The 25,784-nt window shown below is 42.7% G+C and overlaps 2 protein-coding genes across 2 annotated transcripts; both read left to right on the top strand.

Annotated features, from left to right (window-relative positions):
• The first annotated feature begins 12,104 nt into the window (after positions 1 to 12,104).
• LOC141301434 (serine/threonine-protein kinase pim-1-like) lies at positions 12,105 to 14,304 on the top strand. The gene is made up of 8 exons (XM_073831662.1): positions 12,105 to 12,323; positions 12,411 to 12,639; positions 12,958 to 13,052; positions 13,172 to 13,222; positions 13,336 to 13,714; positions 13,816 to 13,992; positions 14,122 to 14,210; positions 14,293 to 14,304. Exons 1-8 carry the CDS (start codon positions 12,105 to 12,107, stop codon positions 14,302 to 14,304), a joined length of 1,251 nt encoding a protein of 416 aa, XP_073687763.1.
• An 8,346-nt stretch (positions 14,305 to 22,650) lies between these two features.
• Positions 22,651 to 25,564, top strand: LOC141302145 (serine/threonine-protein kinase pim-1-like). The gene is made up of 7 exons (XM_073832336.1): positions 22,651 to 23,349; positions 23,431 to 23,659; positions 23,978 to 24,072; positions 24,192 to 24,242; positions 24,356 to 24,734; positions 24,836 to 25,012; positions 25,142 to 25,564. Exons 1-7 carry the CDS (start codon positions 23,134 to 23,136, stop codon positions 25,252 to 25,254), a joined length of 1,260 nt encoding a protein of 419 aa, XP_073688437.1. The 5' UTR covers positions 22,651 to 23,133; the 3' UTR covers positions 25,255 to 25,564.
• Positions 25,565 to 25,784: the final 220 nt, after the last annotated feature.

The following is a 25,784-nucleotide window of genomic DNA, read 5'->3' as shown; positions in this document are numbered from 1 at the left end:
AAACATACTTTTTTGGGCATTTTAACATGGGGAGTCAATGGGACTGACTCCCTTTTGCAGCCAGTCTCTAACGGCCAGTCGATGAATTGCAGTTTAAGTCACTTCCGTGTTGGTTTCAACAGAGAGAGCGGGAGGTTGCCGCTTGGCTAAGCAACAGGAACATCAGTTGTGGGCTGCAACTTTCACTTTTAAATGACAATATCCTGGCCGGACCACTGTTGTTAGTGATATAAGTATTTGAAATTAACATGATTTCTTAATGTCTAGTGACATGTCAGCCTGGGCCATTTTATGATTAACTGAAATAAATTTCTTACAAACGGTAAAAAACCTTTAAATCTATCTTAAATTTGTTTTGTTTAAAAATAATTACATGGAATTGAAAAGTAATAACACTAGAACACAAAGGTTTTGGTCATTATTTATTTGGAGAGGAGGGGTAAACAGAGCACCCACAATCAGAGCACTAATGCATAAAGTCTGTCTTTTACTACAAGTCAGTAACTACACTGATTTGTTTTATTCACAAAAAAGAACGCATTCATTGTGGAATCAGACTACATTAGTTGCGCTGTTTTTTGTGTGCGGTAGATTCAGAAATACAGATCTTTGGTTATTGTGTGGCGTCTTGCTGTTTTTCATTGGCCATAGTTGCAACGCCTCCGGACAGCTCATACAAGACCAAGTCCTATCTAAATGCATGGGGGAATCCTGAAATCTCTCCAGCTCATCTCGCAATTAAATTACATGATTCAAATCAGCAACAAAATATGAAATGAACTGCCCCATTAATGTTGTTTCTTATGCTCAAATAGCATTTAAAAGGCTTATTTTTCAGGCTAGACCAGCCAATGGGTATGCGCAGTCATAACATGCTTATTACTGTGCATGCGCATTGACTGGTCTAGCCTCAGGTATGGGAAGCCGTTTTAGCATTAGGGAAGCGTTACTCGTCGTAATTGCATTTTTACTAGTAACAATTCAATTACAGAGCTCTTTAATACAATTTTTTACTAGTAACAATGCCAATTAAAGAGCTCTCTGATTCAATTGTTATTAGTAAGAACTGAATTAGAGAGCTATTTAATTCAATTACATGCTTCTGCAATTAAACATATCTTCAATGTGTTTTTTGACTAGTAGAAATTAATTTGTAGAGCTCTCTAATTGAATTGTTACTAGTAAATATTGAATTTTAGAGCTCTGTAATTGAATTGTTACTAGTAAAAATGCAATTAGGACGAGTAACACTTACTCAGTTTACAAATGTAAACTGTCACCTGACAACTATTTTGAAATCATACGTTTAACTGGATTTAAACTAGCCTGACAAGCCAGACCCACATAAAGGGTCTGGGCACTCTCCACAGACAGGGCTCAACCGGAGGGGTGGGATAAACGGTTGTCTTTCAAACTCCTGCTCCACGCAATAGCCCTACAACCAATCAGAGCAATGAAGAAGGTGACGTAGTCAGAGCGACGAAGATTTTTAACGAAAACCGGTGCAGTCTGTCAGCCAAATAATGGACATAGATTTGCACCAGACCTTTAAAAGTAAAAACATGCACAGACAAATCCAAATTACACCCTGCGGCTTGTGACAATACATTGATGTCCTAAGACACGAAACGATCGGTTTTTGCAAGAAACAGTATCATTTTTTACCTTTGATACACAGTCACGCCCTTCTGTCACGAGCACGAGTTTAGCATTCGACTCGTTACATGTGAACGCGCTCTGCCGTAGTATGCAGGGCCGTAAGCAGGGCCAGATTAACACTTTGTTGTACCCTGGGCAACAATATTCAAGGGCCCCATCATCACCATAATATGGTCATATATCGAATATATTAATATAATATACAGTAAATATACTCAATACTTCAAATCCTAACTTTCATCATATTTTGATTTACAAATATTTAAATGCTCATAGAACTACAAATGCACTACTATGTCCCCTATCAACGACATTCACTCACATATGATGCTATGAAAACAAAACACATCAGCATCTGTATAATCTGGTAAAATTGACCCACTACATTGAGAGGGAGGGAAGTATCCATTTTCACAAAAAATGAATAGATAAGCAACCACTTTCAAACCATTGTTTATTTAACAACACTTATTCCCAATAGAAATGTATGGAATTGATAGAGCTATCACAGAAGACAATGCAATCAAGTTATTAGTCCAACACAAACAATTTGAAATCTGCCAGTTATCCCTCCACAATAATTTACAGTATTTTCAAAAAGCTGGCACCTCAAGGAAAAAAATAAAAATAAAATGCAGTATCACTATTTGATCATAAACATTTTGATCCTAAGCTCAGTTAACTTGTTTTAAAATAGAACAACAACATGTTATAGCACAATTAACCAGTTAAACATTTTAGTGCTACATAAATACACTACACAATACTAAATACACAAAACAAGTTCTCTGAAGAAGACAAGATAAAATAAATGCTATATAATCTGGCAAAACACACAACTTTAGTCCTAAATAATGAGGAAGTGCATGTTTGAATTTGAAATGCCTTCATTTGGCAAACACATCTTACAATGGCTTTTTTCTGGACTTTAACTGTGCAAACTGGTATATAACATCTTCAAAATCAAGGCCACTAACAAGTTCATGTGCAATAGCCTAGCTAAAATAGAAAGTGCAGATCCGTGTCTGTGACACAATTTCTCTCTAGAAGACCAGATAGAAATAAATACCGTATATCTCATACAGCTCTGATTAAAAAAAAGATTGTATTAGACACTCTATATTTAAAATGACACTCTCTTAAGAACATGAACGTATAGATGTATGATTATAATTTGGTGAACAAGGGAGAACGGGACATATGCTCCATATGACATTTATGAAAAATGCACTTCTTGAAAGAAAGAGCATTCTTTCGGTTAAAATCGACTAACTTGCCTGAACACCTCAGCTCTCACACAGATTAAAAAAGTTTTAATTTAGGAGATAGTGATAGTAAACAGGTGAAATCTGGCACGTTTTTCTCGGAGAGAAGACCGAAGTTCCGTTAGAGTCAGAGTCATTAAATGAGCAAATCTATGTTTTGAGAGACGATTTCTGTTTGAAACACAATCAGAGACACCGTTAACTCTGCGTTGTGTTCTGACGCCTCACGTTATTTAAATTGAGGTTTGGCTCATGAATATTAAGTACAGTGTAGGAGTGAAAACTTTCTATGCAGCTTCTAAACATACGGCTGATTCTTCCATTAAATGTATTCATTTACGTTAAAAACGTTTTATTTCACCTATTTAACTAGTTTTTCTTAATTTAATATCATTTGCAAGGAAATGGAGGTTTACGACTTCACTCCACCAGACTGTAATCCAAATCTGAACATATTCATGGAGGAATTTTTTTCTGGTTATGTTTCCCTGCTATAACATTTGAATATGTCTTAAGGGAAAAGGAAGAAATTTTGAACTATTGTTTAGTTGTTTCTAGGTTTGATTTTTTTAATTTATTGATGTTTTGATGATTTTTTCTATGTAGTATTAGTTGATTTAGTTTATCTGTTTTTTCTCCTCTTATTCACTGTTATACAATTTAAGATTGCTATTATATTCTGTGTATCTGGATTTATATTTCAATATTTTTGTATTGCTCAATTATTCTTCTTTAATAAAAAAAAAAAAAAAAAAAAAAAACCTGAACGTATTATACGTTGCATAGACGCCCTCTACTGGAGAAACTAACAACATGACAAACACTGACAGCTAATGAATAAATAAATAAAGACATGTTGACCAGAGATTTTGTGTTGTCATATGGCCTAAAAAGTATAAAATTGTATGCATTCATTAATCTTTATACCGAATATATTTATTGAATTTAAAAACAGCAACACAACAATTGCTACTAATAATGAAATGTTTTTGCTTTAAAACCTATAGGTATATACATACATTATAAATATATTTAAATGCAATAAATAAATAATAATAATAATAATTTAATGTAATTTATTTTCTATCATGTTTTATTGATATAGGACTGAACGGGAATCATTAGAGTTTTGAAAAGCCTCGTTCAGTTTACGTAATGTGCGTTGGTTTCTATGGCAATGACGCTGCGTTGTTATGCCAACCCTAAAAAAACAATTACGGTACATAACGTTATACGATACAGCTTGCAATACAGATGTTGTCTTAAGCTATGACATTCTGATATTATTGTAGTGTTCAGCAGTGGTGTAGTGGTGCCTGGAGAAGTGGGTATACGCTTTATTTTATAAACACCCACGCCCCCCCCCCCCTTATGTAAACCACGTGGGCTCAGAGTACAATTTTTGTCCACATTACTTTCACACTGGTCTAGTAAAAATATGTGGCTTTGTTTCATATTTACAGTGTATACGTTTTTCATTATTTACCTAAAAAGAAAGGAAGTGAAATGTGACAACATGCCCCGTAGGTGAGGTACATTGTAACATTTGAGGGGCACATTGTAACACGACCATATGACAGCTTAAAATGTTATCTGATCGAATGAAAAAAATATACACAACAAACTCAAATATTTTGTCAATAAAATACATGTTAACTTTTTCAAATAAAGTAATGACGTTTAAAAAAAGTCAAATTTTGCGTTTGACAATGAACACATTCGCAACCATGCTTTGAACGGCCCTGATCTCAACACACAGCTGTACAGTAGTTCAAAATAATGTGGACAAATTGATGAAACACATTTAGACATTCAGAAAAACACTCCCCTCCCTCCACACACAACTCTCATAGAACACCACACACATAAACGAGCCAAAATGCTTTACATTTCTTGAAATAATAACATCTGAACATTAAACATTGATTGTCAGCCTTTATTCACCTGTTTCTTGTGGTTTCTCATACAAATCCATAAAAGTAATTAGTGTAAATTACATCGCTAATGCCATAGAATAGCATAGATTAATAACAGCGGGGCATATTGTCACACAGTGTTAAAACGTTCCCCATCTGCGCGACTGGAATATAATAGGGGTTAGTGTCTTCTGGTGGTTTGCGAAACTGATAAATAACGAACTGGAGATTAAAATAATAGCATATTTGTCTCATTTTAAATGAATACTTAAAACTGAATTGAAAAGTGTACTGTTATAGTGTTCGTTTATTAAATGCAAGTTAAATTACAGTCGTTTTGTATGTGTAAATGGTGAGTTCTGTGTTGTCCAATCAGATGCTGTTACGTAATCACGTAGGGATTAGTTCGCTGTTTTGTTTATATTAGCCAGACGCCAGTATGCTCGCAGGCTCCGATGCTGATGGAAACGTACTCGGTTACTAACGTAACCTCGGTTCTCTCAGAGAGGGAACGAGTACTGCGTAAGCGTTAAGCTTACGCTTGGGGAAAATCCTTTCCGCGAGAGATATTGAAGCCAAAAAATTATCCTTAATTTTGTATTAATGTAAAACGCGTTGCCGCAGTGAGCAGACATAGGCGAGGCGTATTGCTTGCCTATTGGCTGCTCTGCAGCAACTGCAGCACCTATCGAGCGAGGCTTGGCGCGAAACCAGCTCCAATGAGAGCCTTTCGCGCCTAATACGTCATCTCCCGCCGAAAGTGGCGTGATCCAAGCCTATAAATATCGCTCGAAGGTAGCTACACTCTGGTTTTTTCATCATAAAAGCGCCCAGAGCACGCGCTTGCACGGCAAGGTACGCAGTACTCGTTCCCTCTCTGAGAGAACCGAGGTTACGTTAGTAACCGAGTACGTTCTCTTACGAGAGGTCTCTCGTACTGCGTAAGCGTTAAGCTTACGCTTGGGGACCCCATGTAAAACGCCGTGCATGCCAAGATCTGATGCCATAGACCCGAGGGCGAATAGCCCGGGGTTCATATAGTGTTTGAACGTGCTTGAACATATAAGGGGATTAGGACCCTAGAAACACTGGCTCCTGGTATATCCGGGCAGGTAAACGACCTGGATAAACTTGGAACATGGGTCTAGATATCTGTTAATATCTAGACCGATAGCAACTTGGCCTGTAGGGCGGGAACCTCCAAGTTGTAGAATCTTATGAATGTAGACGGAGAGGCCCAGCCTGCCGCCGTACAAATGTCTTGCAGGTTAATTCCACTCGACCAAGCCCACGACGAGGCCACGCCCCTCGTGGAATGTGCTCTGACACCCAGCGGGCATCGCATGCCCTTGGACTCGTACGCCAGTGCAATAGCATCCACTATCCATCTGGATAAAGTCTGTTTTGACGCAGCCATTCCTTTAGAATGCCCGTAAAACGAGACGAACAGCTGTTCTGTCTGTCTAAAAGCAGACGTGCGAGACACATAGACTCTTAGCGCTCTCACTGGACATAAGAGTCTCGCGTCAGCCTCTTCATTCCCAACCGGCAGAGCAGACAGTGCGATGACCTGTGCTCTAAACGGTGTGTTAATAGACTTTGGCACATATCCATGCTTGGGTTTGAGTATAACTTTAGAGTCGTTAGGTCCAAACTCCATGCATGTCGCGCCCACGGAGAGCGCGTGCAAATCTCCTACGCGCTTCACTGAAGCGAGCGCTAGGAGGAATATAGCCTTAAGAGACAGATATTTTAATTCAGCCGCCTGTAGTGGTTCGAATGGTCCGCCCTTCATAGCGTCCAGCACCACAGAAAGGTCCCAAGTTGGGACTGAAGGCGGTCTGGGTGGATTTAATCTCTTAGCTCCCCTAAGGAAGCGTATGATTAAATCATTCCTCCCTATTGACTGACCTAGCGTTGTCCTCGAGAACGCTGCTATGGCCGCCACATAAACTTTGAGCGTGGACGGGGACCTGCCCTTGTCCAGCAGCTCTTGTAGGAAGGAAAGTACATCTGTCACTCCACAGTCTGTGGGTGAGGATCCGCGGGCTGTGCACCAGTCCGCAAATATCGACCACTTCGAGGCATAGAGCCGTCTAGTAGATGGCGCCCTAGCCTGTGTGATCGTTGATATCACTCCTGTGGGGAGTTCATCATATATTCCCTGGTGACCCATACATGAAGGGACCACAGCTCGGGGTGAGGGTGCCAAATCGCGCCGCCCGCCTGCGAGAGGAGGTCTCTCCTCACAGGTATTGGCCACGGTGCGATGCTCGTCATCTGCATCAGCGCTGGGAACCAAGGCTGGTTCCCCCAAAACGGCGCTATTAGCAGTATTGCACACCCTTCCTCCTTCACCCTCTCTATCACCTGAGGTAGGAGAGAGACTGGGGGAAAAGCATAAAGAGGACGGCGGGGCCGCGCATGGGCTAGCGCGTCCTTGGCTTTGGAAAAGAATTCTAGACAATGAGCGTTGTCCTGAGATGCAAATAGATCTATCTCCGCTCTGCCGAATGTTTTCCATAATAGTTGCACCGTCTGAGGGTGCAGTGACCATTCGCCCGCCGGAACATTGTTCCTGGACAGTCTGTCTGGTCCTACATTTAGGGTCCCCCGCACGTGCGCTGCCCTCAGCGAGCACAGGTTGCGATGAGCCCATACCAGAAGGCGTTCTGCAAGTGCATGTAGTTTTCTGGACCTGAGACCGCCCTGGCGATTTATGTAAGCCACTACCGATATGTTGTCGGAGCGGACTAATACATGACTTCCCTTCAATAAGGGAAGAAAATATGTCAGCGCATTCTCCACTGCCATCATTTCGAGGCAGTTGATATGCAGCGATTTCTCGCGTTCTGACCACTGGCCGAACGACGGTCTGCCGTCTAGCAGCGCTCCCCATCCCGAGGTGGACGCATCCGTGGACACTACTTTCACCTTCGAGGGTCTCTCTAGAGTGACACCTGTTTGGTACCAGCCGGCTGTTCTCCACGGCATCAGGGCTGTAACGCATCTCTGATTGATCGTGAGACGGAGTCGACCGGACGCCCACGCTCGGCGCGGCACTCGCGCTCTCAGCCAGAACTGCAGTGGGCGCATGCAGAGCATCCCTAACTGTAGAACCGATGATGCTGAGGCCATAAGACCTAACACTCTTTGAAAGGTCTTGAGCGGGGCAGACTTGCTGCGGCAGAGCGCGCTCACTGCGCTCTGAACGTTCAGCGCGCGCACTGACGAAAGCTTCGTCAGCTGTCATTGCCAGCGAGTCCACTTCTATGCCCAGGAAGGAGATATTCTGGCTGGGGTTCAGCGAGCTTTTCTCCCAATTGACTTTCAAACCCAAGTTCTCGAGGTGATCGAGTAACATGGTCGTGTGTTCCCTGAGCATTGAGTGAGATTGCGCTAAAATCAGCCAATCGTCCAAATAATTCAGTATTCGCACGCCTTTCTGTCTGAGCGGGGCGAGCGCTGCGTCCATGCACTTTGTAAATGTACGGGGTGCTAGGGACAAACCGAATGGCAGGACTGTGTACTGATAAGCTTGGCCCTCGAAGGCGAATCTCAAAAATCGCCTGTGACGCGACGCTATCTGTATTTGAAAATACGCGTCTTTCAGATCCACTGACACAAACCAGTCTCCTCGGCACACTTGTGCGAGGATTTTCTTGGTTGTGAGCATTCTGAACTTTCGCTTCACTAGCGCTTTGTTCAGTTGCCTTAGATCTAGTGGTCACTTCGGCTCGTAGCAGGTGTGCTGCATCTGCCTTTATCGTGGTCTCGACGCGCGCCGTGTAACGGCGAGGGCGTCGTCGAAACTGGAGCGAATAGCCTCTCTTTATAATGTCCAGCACCCATTTTGAGACCCCTGGGAGTTTTTCCCATGCATCTATCATGTAATGCGAGGGGTGGGTGCGAAGCGCGCTCCGATCTGTTACTAACGGAGCCGCTTCGGTGTCTGTGACATGCAAGGCTCGGGGTACGCTGACCGCGGGGACTGCTTTCTCTGTGTGTATATGTGGTTGCGTGATAACGGCACATTTAACACACTCGATGCAGCTTTAAGCCGCGTATACTGGGCGTCGTCCGGTTTACAGAAACCGTAAGACCTGCCTGATGTAATATGTGTGGGCACTCTGGGGTGGGCACATATACCACATGCGAAGTCGGTGAAACTGTAGCGAATAGCCTCCTTTAATAATGTCCAGCACCCATTGTGAAACCCCTGGGAGCTTTTCCCATGCATTTACCTGTAACGCAAGGGGGTAGGTGCGAAGCGCGCTCCGATCTGTCAATAACGGAGTCGCTTCGGTGCGTTGTGACGCACGAGTGACTGTGACATTCGAGGCTCGGGGTACACTGACCGCGGGGACTGCTATCTTTGTGTGTATATGTGGTTGCGTAGTAACGGGCACATTCAACACACTCAGCGCAGCCTTTAGCCGTGTAAACGGGGCGTCGTCCGGTTCGTTTTTACAGAAACCGTAAGACCTGCCTGATGTGATATGTGTGGGCACTCTGGGGTGGGCACATTTATCACATGTGAAGCGCAGCCGATTCGGGTCGACTTTATGTGCGCGGGTTTTGTATGACAGGATGTGCTCATGTGTATGTGCATGCGAGCTACACACAAAACACCTTCGGCTATGGCCGGAACACCCGAAAATACACTCCTTTGAGGATTTAATTGGGTAGCCGTGAGAACGGCTCTTGAGTGCAGACAAGCAGGCTGCAGCGCCGGCTTGATGACTGCGGATAACGCTGGAACAGCCACATTTCTTGGAGCTGAGCGAGCGAATACTTTCGGTGGGAGTCTGGCAGCCGCGGGACTCGCGCACCGGCGTTCAACACTCCAAACAGCGTTCGCCTGCATAGAGCGAACGCACTCCTGGTTTCGTTTTTACAGAAACCGGTTGACGTGCATAATGAGGTGTCTGTGAGCACTGTGAAGCGGGCACATTTAACACTCCAAAACAACGTTCGCCTGCATAGAGCGGGATGCACTGTTGGTTTCGTTTTAACAGAAACCGGTTGACGTGCATAATGAGGTGTCTGTGAGCACTGTGAAGCGGGCACATTTAACATCCCAAAGCATAGAGTTAATGCACTGTTGGTTTCGTTTTTACAGAAACCAACAGTGCATAATGTGGTGTCTGTGGGCACTGTGAAGCGGGCACATTTACCACGTGTGACGCGCAATCGATCCGAGTCGATTTTATGTGCGCTGTGTTTGTGTGTAGAGATGAGCACTGGTTAGTGGGCATATTCATACGACACATGAAACACCATCGGCCGTGGCCGGGACACCAGATAATACACTTTATTGGGGGTTTATCTGTGTAGCCGTGGGAACGACTTTTGTGTGCAGGCAAACGGGCGACGGAGCCGGTTTGTTGGCTGCAGAAAACACTGGAACAGTCACATTTCCTGGAACTGGACGAGCGAATAACTTTGGTGGGGGTCCGGCAACCGCGGGACTCGTACACTGTCGTTTTCCCAGATGTGCTAGGACGATTTCGGAGGCTCAGGTTTCAACTCAATCCTGGGCCGCGGGCCGCGTCTGGCGGGGCGGCGGCCAGACGAGAAAAACGTCAGAAAGCGTTAACCACGGGTGCCTCTCAGCAACGGTGAGAGACCATGTTACGCAGCGCTGACGCGGCTAGGCGGCGGCGAGAGCGCGGCGAAGCAGGTTTGACGTCTGACGGCAAGCTTTAGAGGGGAGGGCCGACTTAGCACGCCGTCCAGCGGAGGGCAGACATAAGTGGGCTGCTATCGCCTCTTCTGAGCAGCATGCGCGTTCCCGCTTTGGCGGGAAACGGAAATCCTCTTCCTCCTTCATGGCCCCCCTCGTCAGCGGCGTCGATGGAAGCGGTGGCATACAGCGGCCGCTTTACGTCCGGAACAGAGGCTGACGAGGTCGATGAAGCAGGCGGGCGAACCGGCGAGCTTTGTCATCTGGAGGAAGGGTCCGGGGCCCGCTGGGCACAGCGCTTTTTACGGCGCGACACCGCGCGGGCGGGGGAGCAGTCTCAGTGAAGAAGGCAAGGCAAGTCCTCAGAGTCGCCATTGGCATCTGCACGAGCCGTATGAAAGCATCTTTAAAAAGACACTTTGCTCTCTTAGAGAAACAGTGTGTATCGCAGCGGCGACACACACTGTAGATTATAAAGGATTATAAAGGATATAGGCGCCGGAAAGCGCAGCAGGAAGGCACGGAAGGCGGCGTGGCCAGCAGTTCCAATGGCTCGTCCCGCTGAGATGCTTGCAGTCGACGGCGGCTTCTTCTCCGGCTCCAGCGATGCGTGAGCTTCGCTTGAAGGATGAAAAAATCAGAGTGTAGCTACCTTCGAGCGATATTTATAGGCTTGGATCACGCCACTTTCGGCGGGAGATGACGTATTAGGCGCGAAAGGCTCTCATTGGAGCTGGTTTCGCGCCAAGCCTCGCTCGATAGGTGCTGCAGTTGCTGCAGAGCAGCCAATAGGCAAGCAATACGCCTCGCCTATGTCTGCTCACTGCGGCAACGCGTTTTACATTAATACAAAATTAAGGATAATTTTTTGGCTTCAATATCTCTCGCGGAAAGGATTTTCCCCAAGCGTAAGCTTAACGCTTACGCAGTACGAGAGACCTCTCGTAAGAGAACCCATTTGCACTGGGCAAGAGCATTAATCCCGCTGTTGTAAGTCATATTTTACAAAGTAAAGTTCCTGAAACGGAATAACGTTGTTGTGTTTTGTCCTTCACGCCTCCACGAACATTAAACAACCGGGAGCACAACAGTACTTTAGCCAGAAATTTACTTTTACTATGATAAAATAAATATTCAGCGATATCTTCAAAAGGCTTTTAAATTTTGGCGCGCTTTTTTCTCTCCATATGCTGCTATGGCAAGTAGGAAATTTGGTTAAGCTAGCATGTGTGGAAATATTTAAACCACAAGTGTTAAAACTAACCCCGCGGTAGTTTGTGCCCCGCGCTACACTACTGGTGCGGGAGATGGAGCTGGCGCAATCAAAAAGCAAGCCGACGCCACGGTCCTGACTGCAGCGTCACTGTCTTTATTGGGTGTTCTTAGTGAATATTTGTATTTATTCACATATGACTGGATGTTGTGGACTCTCATGATTTTGGCTAATGCACTAATAGTGCACATTAGAGGGGATTTAGAAGTGGGTATACGCAAATCCGCCTGATAAAGAAGTGGGTATACGCCGTATACCTGCGTATACCCTCCACTACACCACTGGTGTTCAGTGTTTTCACAGCGATGGGACAGCGAGCTACCAAAGTAAGACCGATGACAGTTGGCGAGGTGTACGATCAACATCTTAGTACACCCCCAAAACCCGGCACCAACACCGCGGTTCAACATCCTCCTCCCCGCGATGAGACCCCTGTTGATGCTGGAGGAGGAGGAGAGGAGGTAGGAGGAGTAGGAGTAGGAAAGGAGGGAAAAGAAGGAGGAGAAGGAGAGGAGATAGGAGGAGTAGGAGTAGGAAAGGAGGGAAAAGAAGGAGGAGAAGGAGAGGAGATAGGAGGAGTAGGAGAAGAGGAGGGAAGACGAGAAGGAGAGGAAGGGGGTGAGGAGAAAGAGAGGAAGGAGGAGGAGAAGGAGGAGAGGAAGGAGGCAGGGAGAGCTGAGGAGAAAAGAAAGAGTAAGAAGTGGTGGCGGAGGCTTCGCTCTTTCTTCCGAGCTGCCAAAAAACAGCCTCCAAAGAGCAGCTCAGGTCAGGGAGAGGTGGAGCAGCAGCAGGATGAGGGAGAGAAGAGGAAGGTGGCATGGGCTGGAAGAAGTAGTGATGGTAAATCACACAACCATGTTATGAAAATGTGTTGTTTCTAAACAGCTCTACTTTGATCATATAAAAACTACTATGATCAAACACAATATCAAAATGTACTAAATGTTGTACTAAAATCCACTTCAAGGCCATGATTAGATCTTTATTCCGTGACATGTTAAAAACATTACTGTTTTATGTCTATACGTACTAATGTGTGTTCAAACTTGAAATATCCATTAATTACATGTATAATTACATGAAAAAAGTTTTGAGTAAGTTTTATTGTGAATACTGCCTGACACATCACAAGTCCAGGTTGATTTATTTTTTTAATAGACTACATCTTCAGCCGCTACACCATTGGTGATCAGCTGGGGAAAGGTGGCTTCGGCGTGGTGTATGAAGGGAGACGTTTGGATGATGATCTTAAAGTAAGTAAATATAAATAATGCATTAACAAGAGAGTAAATGTTTGCCTTGTCTTTTCCTCATCCTATATTCTTAACCCTGTTTGCATTTCTTAAATGAAGTTTTTTGTTTTGTTCAACAGGTGGCTTTGAAATATGTCACTAAGACCACAAACACAGAATGTATTGTCATTGTAAGTACATTGCACTATATAAACAACATCCAACATCTAATATTAACATTAACACAAGTCCCTATTTGGGAAACCACCCTCATGTAACCATCATAAAAACTCAACTCCTTTAGCCCGATCATCCAAACCCCCTTCCAAAAGAGATCGCCCTCACCATCCTGGTAAACAAGGGTCCCAGCGTGCCAGAGATCATCAGGCTGCTGGACTGGACGGACCACCCTGACCACTTCGTCATGGTCCTCGAATGTCCCTCTCCCTGTGAGAATCTGCTGGAGTTCATCAGGCGTCAGGGTGGAAGCCTCGACGAAGAAACAACAAGGAAGATCATGCGGCAGGTGGCTCACGCTGCAAACATGTGCTACCTCCGCGGAGTGCTCCACCGTGACGTCAAACTCCAGAACCTCCTGATAAACAGGGAGACATCTGAAGTCAAGCTGATTGACTTCGGATGTGGGGACATTCTGAGGAGGACACCGTACTGGTCATACTGTGGTATGTATGATATAATTAATTTCCTCTATCCTAATAGATATGGATCATTTCTCCTGTCCAAAAGCAAACTTACACATTATACAAACTCTGCTCTCCTCCAGGCACAGCAGCGTACTCCCCTCCAGAGTACCACCGCATGCGGAAGTACTACGGCGGGCCAGCGACGGTCTGGTCACTAGGGGTCGTGATGTTCACACTGCTGTGTGGACGCTTGCCTTGTGACTACGACCTCTTCCTGCTGGAGTACAAGCAGTGGTCCAAACCCGGCCTGTCAAAAGGTGAGATCTTCATCACAAAAATAACTAACACATGTAAAACATCTTACAGCTTATCAAATAGAATAGCAATCAAATAGAGCAGATGTCAAGTGTAAGGTTACCAAACGTCCTTCCCGTCTTCCTGCACAGAATGCTGTCACCTCCTCAGGGCTCTCCTCCACGAGAAGCCAAGTCGGCGACTTGGCCTGGGGCGAATCATGTCCCACAACTGGTTTAAGGTAGTGAACCTGAGATCAGCTTAAAAAAATATTACGGGAAGGAACCAAAAGGTCAAACCTGTTGTTTTTTCTGTTGTTTCAGGTCGTCTCATAAGACCACTCCAGTTGGTGTCTCTCATGCAGCTTAGCGTCTTAGCGGGCTGACATCCCTCCTCTCGCCTTTGCGTCTTGCGGGGCAGGCAAGCCACGTGAAGCGTCTTGCGCCCTGGCTTGAGGTAGCAGTATTAGCGTCTGGCGGTACTGCTTCCGGAGGTATGTGTACATATTGTATACATGTACATACTTCTTTTGGTTGTCTCTTTTTGTTTGTCCCATCATGGCCACTCCATTCCTGAGGTTCCTACCACAGCTGTGCCAATGCCAGAGCTCTCTGTCTTCAGCTCCACAATGCCAGAGCTCCCAGAGCTCCCCTGCCACTGCCAGTTGAGAGGTTCTTGTCATGGCTGCCTAAAGCGCTCTCTCTAAATGCCATTCATTCTGGTCATGGCTGGCCCAATGATTCACAGACCCAAGACCATCTCAGTCCTAGAGATACCAGTCTCAGCAACCTTACTCTCCAGGCTTGCTGCCGTGTCTGTCCAGACCCAAGGGCTCAAGGTTGCCAATAATCATCTGTCCTGCTGCCAGAAGTTCCTGTTATAGCAGCCATAGAGGGTGCTGTCATTGGTACCCATTGGTCTACAAGCTTTAATCTGAAATAAATAACAAAACTTGAAATTAATATTTTCATTTAGTAATTTAGCTTTAAACCAAAGCAGTTCAGACATGGGAAACATTACAAACTATGTATCATACAAGTTTCAACAATACTCACAGAACCACAATGCCAAATTTCAATCTGAGGTAAGTAGAAGCTAAAAAAGAAAAACACAGGTAAGTAAAAATGAGAAACTGGTTTAATTAAACTTATTTACAGGACGTGCCTGTTGACTTCGTACCTCATTGAGATGCTGCTTACTCATGGACCATTGTGGAACAAAGAGAATATGATATGAAAAATCACAAAATTGTATTCCTTTAAATATATTAATATGTCAACCTTTAAAAGATGGTAATACAAAGACGTTCATCATTATTGATCTCTCCTGGTTATATCAATAACTGTTGTAGTAGCTAGCATACTTTATCTAAATTAAATGTATGTTGAAATATAGGGACATCATGATATGGAATTCAAATATTAGCTCTATGGATTATAGTAAGGTGTTTGGTTTTATTATTGCAGGAAAACTTGGTAAGATTCTTCTTTTTTTTACTTTAATAGTAGTCTCAGCATTGTGTTGTCACCCAAATTTCAATAAAGTAACCATTTTAACCACTCTTTGGCTGTGTGAAAATCATTGAATAAAGACCGGTCCAACAGCTTCAAATAAACACTGATACACACACACACACACACACACACACACACACACACACACACACACACACACACACACACACACACACACACACATGTTGGGTTTACATGTTTTATGGGGACATTCCATAGGCGTAATGGTTTTCATACTGTACAAACCGTATTTTCTATCGCCCTACACCTACCCTACACCTAAACCTAGCCCTCACAGGAGATTGTGCACACTTTTACTTCCTCAAAAAAACTCATTGTGCATGATTTATAAGCCTGTTTCCTCATGGGGACCTGAGAAATGTCCCCACAAGGTCAAAATCTACTGGTATTCCTATCCTTGTGGGGACATTTGGTCCCCACAACGTGATGAATACCAGGTGCACACACACACACACACACACACACACACACACACACAAACACACAATAGGACAGATCGACCACTAAAACACACAAACACTTAAATCATCAGTGTGTGACAGAGAACTGAAGATATTTGCTCCAACGTCTCTTGACGAACGCTGACTGAATGAATGTGGTCTGGAATGGAGATCTCACCTTTCTGAGAGCCAATCCATGACGCTGCCTTCATGGCCACAAACTGCCACTCCACCTGCTGCTCTATTTTACAGCCGTATAACCAGATCAGAGCCAGGAGAGTGGCCCATACTGACCCATCCACCTGTAGACAAATCATCATCCACTTCATTTGTTACTGGACCCTGGACACAATCACTGCTGTCTTATTATTTGATCACATCTCTCACCTGTGCTGGTTTCTGATTGGTCAGCTCGTCCTCCGTTATCTCAAATGCATCAGCCAGTGTGGCGTCCAGCTTCCAGCAGCCTGACGCCTTTTGAAGAGAGACCAGCTGCAGTAACGGGTCCTTCTGGGGCAATATATATTCACATAGTAAGTAGTATAATGTGTAAATTCAGTATGTAGTGAGCTGGTAAACTAGTATTCCATTCTAAATATAACCATTGCACCAGTCTCATGTGGTAAGTGCATGTAGGTGTCCTGGTATTGATTATGTATACTATACATTTTTTGTCCACATGAGGAAAACATATTTTAAACAATGATTTTTGACAATAGTTAAGGTTACGGGATACAATATACAGTTTGTAGAGTATAAAAATGATTGTGTTAATGACAGTGGTGTTAATATACAGTCGTGGCCAAAAGTTTTGAGAATTACATAAATATTGGAAATTGGAAAAGTTGTTGCTTAAGTTTTTATAATAGCAATTTGCATATACTCCAGAATGTTACGAAGAGTGATCAGATGAATTGCATAGTCCTTCTTTGCCATGAAAACTAACTTAATCCCGAAAAAAACTTTCCACTGCATTTCATTGCTGTCAATAAAGGACCTGCTGAGATCATTTCAGTAATCGTCTTGTTAACTCAGGTGAGAATGTAGACGAGCACAAGACTGGAGATCATTATGTCAGGCTGATTGGGTTAGAATGGCAGACTTGACATGTTAAAAGGAGGGTGATGCTTGAAATCATTGTTCTTCCATTGTTAACCATGGTGACCTGCAAAGAAATGCGTGCAGCCATCATTGCGTTGCATAAAAATGGCTTCACAGACAAGGATATTGTGGCTACTAAGATTGCACCTAAATCAACAATTTATAGGATCACCAAGAACTTCAAGGAAAGAGGTTCAATTCTTGTTAAGGCGGCTTCAGGGCGTCCAAGAAAGTCCAGCAAGCGCCAGGATCGTCTCCTAATGAGGATCGGAGTGCCACCAGTGCAGAGCTTGCTCAGGAATGGCAGCAGGCAGGTGTGAGCGCATCTGCACGCACAGTGAGGCAAAGACTTTTGGAAGATGGCCTGGTGTCAAGAAGGGCAGCAAAGAAGCCACTTCTCTCCAAAAAAAAACAAAAAAACATCAGGGACAGATTGATCTTCTGCAAAAAGTATGGCGAATGGCCTGCTGAGGACTGGGGCAAAGTCATATTCTCCGATGAAGCCTCTTCCCGACAGCAACTTCCAACAATCCAACAACAGTTTGGTGAAGAACAATGCATTTCCCAGCACGATGGAGCACCGTGCCATAAGGCAAAAGTGATAACTAAGTGACTCGGGGACCCAAACGTTGAAATTTTGGGTCCATGACCTGGAAACTCCCTAGATCTTAATCCAATCGAGAACTTGTGGTCAATCCTCAAGAGGTGGGTGGACAAACAAAAACCCACTAATTCTGACAAACTGTGATTATGATAGAATGGGTTGCTATCAGTCAGGATTTGGCCCAGAAGTTGATTGAGAGCATGCCCAGTCGAATTGCAGAGGTCCTGAAAAAGAAGGGCCAACACTGCAAATACTGACTGTCATGTAATTGTCGATAAAAGCCTTTGAAACGTATAAAGTGCTTGTAATTATATTTCAGTACATCACAGAAACAACTGAAACAAACATCTAAAAGCAGTTTAGCAGCAAACTTTGCAAAAAACTGTCATTCTCAAAACTTTTGGCCACGACTGTACATATGGGCATCGGACGCTTCAAACACAGATACGATCACTTGTTTTGACAGAGGAATTGCCCACTGATGATGAGTCGCCTTCAGATCGCTGAGTTTCCACACATTAATTTGTCATTTTTAGAGTGTTTAGTGATTCTGAATGGATCTGTATATGAGTTTATATGTCTTTTGGTCTTGTTTGGTACGGCAGGTTGACTTGTGCTTATTTGTCAGTTACTGCATAATTGAACTTTGAATACTTTTAAGTAATTTTATGTTTTAAAATAATTTTATCCTCAGTGACATTTTTGAAAAATGTCAAAAAAAAGAACATGTAGGATTGTGGCCAAAACTGGTACTGCAATCACTTTCAAAATACTGTAGAACGGTGTATCCCCTCCCCCCCTGACTCGAGGTTGCCAGCTAAGCTCATAGACAGTAAAAAAATATGGACGTAGTATCCGTGACGTCACCCGTAGGATTCTGAAGCGCTATTTTGAAGCTCATAGTGGGCGGGAGTCGGCCGTCGCCATCTTGGAATCGCGTCACTCCCGGATAATCAAAAATGGGCAAAGAGGCGGGACGTGGGTGGAGCTGGTTGCTGAAACCACGCCCGCCTAGTGCGACAGTGGTGACAGCAGCGGCAATCCCCCTGTCACTCAAGTGGCTACGCCCTTAATTATGCTGAACTTTAAGGCTTAATATAACTTAAACGGATGAGTTATAAAAAAATTCACCCCCCTCACAGTTGACATGAAGGGCAAAACTAGCTATACAGACCAAAACCATTTTTTGAACCAGGCTGTAAACCTACTTTTTTCTGCTGCAAAGTTGGGCATTTTAACATAGGGAGTCAATGGGACTGACTCCCTTTTGCAGCTAGTCTCTAGCGGCCAGTTGATGAATTGCAGTTTAAGTCACTTCCGTGTTGGTTTCAATAGAGAGAGCGGGAGGTTGCCGCTTGGCTAAGCAACAGGAACATCAGTTGTGGGCTGCAAGTTTCACTATTAAATGACAATATCCTGGCCGGACCACTGTTGTCAGTATTTGAAATGAACATGATTTCTTAATGTCTAGTGACATGTCAGGGCCATTTTATGATTAACTGAAATAAATTTCTTAAATACGGTTCCTTTAAATCTATCTTAAATTTGTTTTGTTTAAAAATTATTACATGGAATTGAAAAGTAATAACACTAGAACACAAAGGTTTTGGTCATTATTTATTTGGAGAGGAGGGGTAAACAGAGCACCCACAATCAGAGCACTAATGCTTAAAGTCTGTCTTTTACTACAAGTCAGTAACTACACTGAATTAAACAGTTATTTTTAAGCTGTCTGTTTTATTCACAAAAAAGAACGCATTTATTGTGGAATCAGACTACATTGGTTGTGCTGTTTTTTTGTGTGCGGTAGATTCAGAAATACAGATTTTTGTCTTTGGTTATTGTGTGGCGTCTTGCTGTTTTTCATTGGCCATAGTTGCAACGCCTCCGGACAACTCATACAAGACCAAGTCCTATCTAAATGCATGGGGGAATCCTGAAATCTCTCCAGCTCATCTCGCAATTAAATTACATGTTTCAAATCAGCAACAAAATCTGAAATGAACTGCCCCATTAATGTTGTTTCTTATGCTCAAATAGCACTTAAAAGGCTTATTTTTCAAGCTAGACCAGCCAATGGGTATGCGCAGTCATAACATGCTTATTACTGTGCATGCGCATTGGCTGGTCTTGCCTCAGGTATGGGAAGCCATTTTAGCATTAGGGAAGCGTTACTCGTCGTAATTGCATTTTTAATAGGAACAATTCAATTACAGAGCTCTATAATACAATTTTTACTAGTAAGAATTCCAATTAGAGAGCTCTCTAATTCAATTGTTATTAGTAAGAACTGAATTAGAGAGCTATTTAATTCAATTACATGCTTCTACAATTAAACATATCTTCAATGTGTTTTTTGACTAGTAGAAATTAATTTGTAGAGCTCTCTAATTGAATTGTTACTAGTAAATATTGAATTTTAGAGCTCTGTAATTGAATTGTTACTAGTAAAAATGCAATTAGGACGAGTAACACTTACTCAGTTTACAAATGTAAACTGTCACCTGACAACTATTTTGAAATCATACGTTTAACTGGATTTAAACTAGCCTGACAAGCCAGACCCACATAAATGTAGGGTCTGGGCACTCTCCATAGACAGGGCTCAACCGGAGGGGTGGGATAAAGGGTTGTCTTTCAAACTCCCTCTCCACGCAATAGGATAGCGCTACAACCAATCAGAGCAACGAAGAAGGTGACATAGTCAGAGCGACGAAGATTTTTAACGAAAACCGGTGCAGTCTGTCAGCCAAATAATGGACATAGATTTGCACCAGACCTTTAAAAGTAAAAACATGCACAGACAAATCCAAATTACACCCTGCGGCTTGTGACAATACATTGATGTCCTAAGACACGAAACGATCGGTTTTTGCAAGAAACAGTATCATTTTTTACCTTTGATACACAGTCACGTCCTTCTGTCACGAGCACGAGTTTAACATTCGACTCGTTACATGTGAACGCGCTCTGCCGTAGTATACGCAAGCGCCGTAAGCAGGGCCAGATTAACACTTTGTTGTACCCTGGGCAACAATATTCAAGGGCCCCATCATCACCATAATATGGTCATATATCGAATATATTAATATAATATACAGTAAATATACTCAATACTTCAAATCCTAACTTTCATCATATTTTGATTTACAAATATTTAAATGCTCATAGAACTACAAATGCACTACTATGTCCCCTATCAACGACATTCACTCACATATGATGCTATGAAAACAAAACACATCAGCATCTGTATAATCTGGTAAAATTGACCCACTACATTGAGAGGGAGGGAAGTTTCATCCATTTTCACAAAAAATGAATAGATAAGCAACCACTTTCAAACCATTGTTTATTTAACAACACTTATTCCCAATAGAAATGTATGGAATTGATAGAGCTATCACAGAAGACAATGCAATCAAGTTATTAGTCCAACACAAACAATTTGAAATCTGCCAGTTATCCCTCCACAATAATTTACAGTATTTTCATAAAGCTGGCACCTCAAGGAAAAAAATAAAAATAAAATGCAGTATCACTATTTGATCATAAACATTTTGATCCTATAAGCTCATTTAACTTGTTTTAAAATAGAACAACAACATGTTATAGCACAATTAACCAGTTAAACATTTTAGTGCTACATAAATACACTACACAATACTAAATACACAAAACAAGTTCTCTGAAGAAGACAAGATCAAATAAATGCTATATAATCTGGCAAAACACACAACTTTAGTCCTAAATAATGAGGAAGTGCATGTTTGAATTTGAAATGCCTTCATTTGGCAAACACATCTTACAATGGCTTTTTTCTGGACTTTAACTGTGCAAACTGGTATATAACATCTTCAAAATCAAGGCCACTAACAAGTTCATGTGCAATAGCTAAAATAGAAAGTGCAGATCCGTGTCTGTGACACAATTTCTCTCTAGAAGACCAGATAGAAATAAATACCGTATATCTCATACAGCTCTGATTTAAAAAAAAGATTGTATTAGACACTCTATATTTAAAATGACACTCTCTTAAGAACATGAACGTATAGATGTATGATTATAATTTGGTGAACAAGGGAGAACGGGACATATGCTCCATATGACATTTATGTAAAATGCACTTCTTGAAAGAAAGAGCATTCTTTCGGTTAAAATCGACTAACTTGCCTGAACACCTCAGCTCTCACACAGATTAAAAAAGTTTTAATTTAGGAGATAGTGATAGTAAACAGGTGAAATCTGGCACGTTTTTCTCGGAGAGAAGACCGAAGTTCAGTTAGAGTCAGAGTCATTAAATGAGCAAATCTATGTTTTGAGAGACGATTTCTGTTTGAAACACAATCAGAGACACCGTTAACTCTGCGTTGTGTTCTGACGCCTCACGTTATTTAAATTGAGGTTTGGCTCATGAATATTAAGTACAGTGTAGGAGTGAAAACTTTCTATGCAGCTTCTAAACATACGGCTGATTCTTCCATTAAATGTATTCATTTACGTTAAAAACGTTTTATTTCACCTATTTAACTAGTTTTTCTTAATTTAATATCATTTGCAAGGAAATGGAGGTTTACGACTTCACTCCACCAGACTGTAATCCAAATCTGAACATATTCATGGAGGAATTTTTTTCTGGTTATGTTTCCCTGCTATAACATTTGAATATGTCTTAAGGGAAAAGGAAGAAATTTTGAACTATTGTTTAGTTGTTTCTAGGTTTGATTTTTTTAATTTATTGATGTTTTGATGATTTTTTCTATGTAGTATTAGTTGATTTAGTTTATCTGTTTTTTCTCCTCTTATTCACTGTTATACAATTTAAGATTGCTATTATATTCTGTGTATCTGGATTTATATTTCAATATTTTTGTATTGCTCAATTATTCTTCTTTAATAAAATAAAAAAAATAAATAAAAAAAATAAAAAAAACCTGAACGTATTATACGTTGCATAGACGCCCTCTACTGGAGAAACTAACAACATGACAAACACTGACAGCTAATGAATAAATAAATAAAGACATGTTGACCAGAGATTTTGTGTTGTCATATGGCCTAAAAAGTATAAAATTGTATGCATTCATTAATCTTTATACCGAATATATTTATTGAATTTAAAAACAGCAACACAACAATTGCTACTAATAATGAAATGTTTTTGCTTTAAAACCTATAGGTATATACATACATTATAAATATATTTAAATGCAATAAATAAATAATAATAATAATAATTTAATGTAATTTATTTTCTATCATGTTTTATTGATATAGGACTGAACGGGAATCATTAGAGTTTTGAAAAGCCTCGTTCAGTTTACGTAATGTGCGTTGGTTTCTATGGCAATGACGCTGCGTTGTTATGCCAACCCTAAAAAAACAATTACGGTACATAACGTTATACGATACAGCTTGCAATACAGATGTTGTCTTAAGCTATGACATTCTGATATTATTGTAGTGTTCAGTGTTTTCACAGCGATGGGACAGCGAGCTACCAAAGTAAGACCGATGACAGTTGGCGAGGTGTACGATCAACATCTTAGTACACCCCCAAAACCCGGCACCAACACCGCGGTTCAACATCCTCCTCCCCGCGATGAGACCCCTGTTGATGCTGGAGGAGGAGGAGAGGAGGTAGGAGGAGTAGGAGTAGGAAAGGAGGGAAAAGAAGGAGAGGAGATAGGAGGAGTAGGAGTAGGAAAGGAGGGAAAAGAAGGAGGAGAAGGAGAGGAGATAGGAGGAGTAGGAGAAGAGGAGGGAAGACGAGAAGGAGAGGAAGGGGGTGAGGAGAAGGAGAGGAAGGAGGAGGAGAAGGAGGAGAGGAAGGAGGCAGGGAGAGCTGAGGAGAAAAGAAAGAGTAAGAAGTGGTGGCGGAGGCTTCGCTCTTTCTTCCGAGCTGCCAAAAAACAGCCTCCAAAGAGCAGCTCAGGTCAGGGAGAGGTGGAGCAGCAGCAGGATGAGGGAGAGAAGAGGAAGGTGGCATGGGCTGGAAGAAGTAGTGATGGTAAATCACACAACCATGTTATGAAAATGTGTTGTTTCTAAACAGCTCTACTTTGATCATATAAAAACTACTATGATCAAACACAATATCAAAATGTACTAAATGTTGTACTAAAATCCACTTCAAGGCCATGATTAGATCTTTATTCCGTGACATGTTAAAAACATTACTGTTTTATGTCTATACGTACTAATGTGTGTTCAAACTTGAAATATCCATTAATTACATGTATAATTACATGAAAAAAGTTTTGAGTAAGTTTTATTGTGAATACTGCCTGACACATCACAAGTCCAGGTTGATTTATTTTTTTAATAGACTACATCTTCAGCCGCTACACCATTGGTGATCAGCTGGGGAAAGGTGGCTTCGGCGTGGTGTATGAAGGGAGACGTTTGGATGATGATCTTAAAGTAAGTAAATATAAATAATGCATTAACAAGAGAGTAAATGTTTGCCTTGTCTTTTCCTCATCCTATATTCTTAACCCTGTTTGCATTTCTTAAATGAAGTTTTTTGTTTTGTTCAACAGGTGGCTTTGAAATATGTCACTAAGACCACAAACACAGAATGTATTGTCATTGTAAGTACATTGCACTATATAAACAACATCCAACATCTAATATTAACATTAACACAAGTCCCTATTTGGGAAACCACCCTCATGTAACCATCATAAAAACTCAACTCCTTTAGCCCGATCATCCAAACCCCCTTCCAAAAGAGATCGCCCTCACCATCCTGGCAAACAAGGGTCCCAGCGTGCCAGAGATCATCAGGCTGCTGGACTGGACGGACCACCCTGACCACTTCGTCATGGTCCTCGAATGTCCCTCTCCCTGTGAGAATCTGCTGGAGTTCATCAGGCGTCAGGGTGGAAGCCTCGACGAAGAAACAACAAGGAAGATCATGCGGCAGGTGGCTCACGCTGCAAACATGTGCTACCTCCGCGGAGTGCTCCACCGTGACGTCAAACTCCAGAACCTCCTGATAAACAGGGAGACATCTGAAGTCAAGCTGATTGACTTCGGATGTGGGGACATTCTGAGGAGGACACCGTACTGGTCATACTGTGGTATGTATGATATAATTAATTTCCTCTATCCTAATAGATATGGATCATTTCTCCTGTCCAAAAGCAAACTTACACATTATACAAACTCTGCTCTCCTCCAGGCACAGCAGCGTACTCCCCTCCAGAGTACCACCGCATGCGGAAGTACTACGGCGGGCCAGCGACGGTCTGGTCACTAGGGGTCGTGATGTTCACACTGCTGTGTGGACGCTTGCCTTGTGACTACGACCTCTTCCTGCTGGAGTACAAGCAGTGGTCCAAACCCGGCCTGTCAAAAGGTGAGATCTTCATCACAAAAATAACTAACACATGTAAAACATCTTACAGCTTATCAAATAGAATAGCAATCAAATAGAGCAGATGTCAAGTGTAAGGTTACCAAACGTCCTTCCCGTCTTCCTGCACAGAATGCTGTCACCTCCTCAGGGCTCTCCTCCACGAGAAGCCAAGTCGGCGACTTGGCCTGGGGCGAATCATGTCCCACAACTGGTTTAAGGTAGTGAACCTGAGATCAGCTTAAAAAAATATTACGGGAAGGAACCAAAAGGTCAAACCTGTTGTTTTTTCTGTTGTTTCAGGTCGTCTCATAAGACCACTCCAGTTGGTGTCTCTCATGCAGCTTAGCGTCTTGCGGGCTGACATCCCTCCTCTCGCCTTTGCGTCTTGCGGGGCAGGCAAGCCACGTGAAGCGTCTTGCGCCCTGGCTTGAGGTAGCAGTATTAGCGTCTGGCGGTACTGCTTCCGGAGGTATGTGTACATATTGTATACATGTACATACTTCTTTTGGTTGTCTCTTTTTGTTTGTCCCATCATGGCCACTCCATTCCTGAGGTTCCTACCACAGCTGTGCCAATGCCAGAGCTCTCTGTCTTCAGCTCCACAATGCCAGAGCTCCCAGAGCTCCCCTGCCACTGCCAGTTGAGAGGTTCTTGTCATGGCTGCCTAAAGCTCTCTCTCTAAATGCCATTCATTCTGGTCATGGCTGGCCCAATGATTCACAGACCCAAGACCATCTCAGTCCTAGAGATACCAGTCTCAGCAACCTTACTC

Source organism: Garra rufa, chromosome 25 (assembly GCF_049309525.1).
Source record: "Garra rufa chromosome 25, GarRuf1.0, whole genome shotgun sequence".
In the NCBI taxonomy this organism is placed as follows: domain Eukaryota; kingdom Metazoa; phylum Chordata; class Actinopteri; order Cypriniformes; family Cyprinidae; genus Garra; species Garra rufa.
The sequence above is the reverse complement of the archived record's forward strand: the minus strand, read 5'-3'. Positions and strand labels throughout refer to the sequence as shown.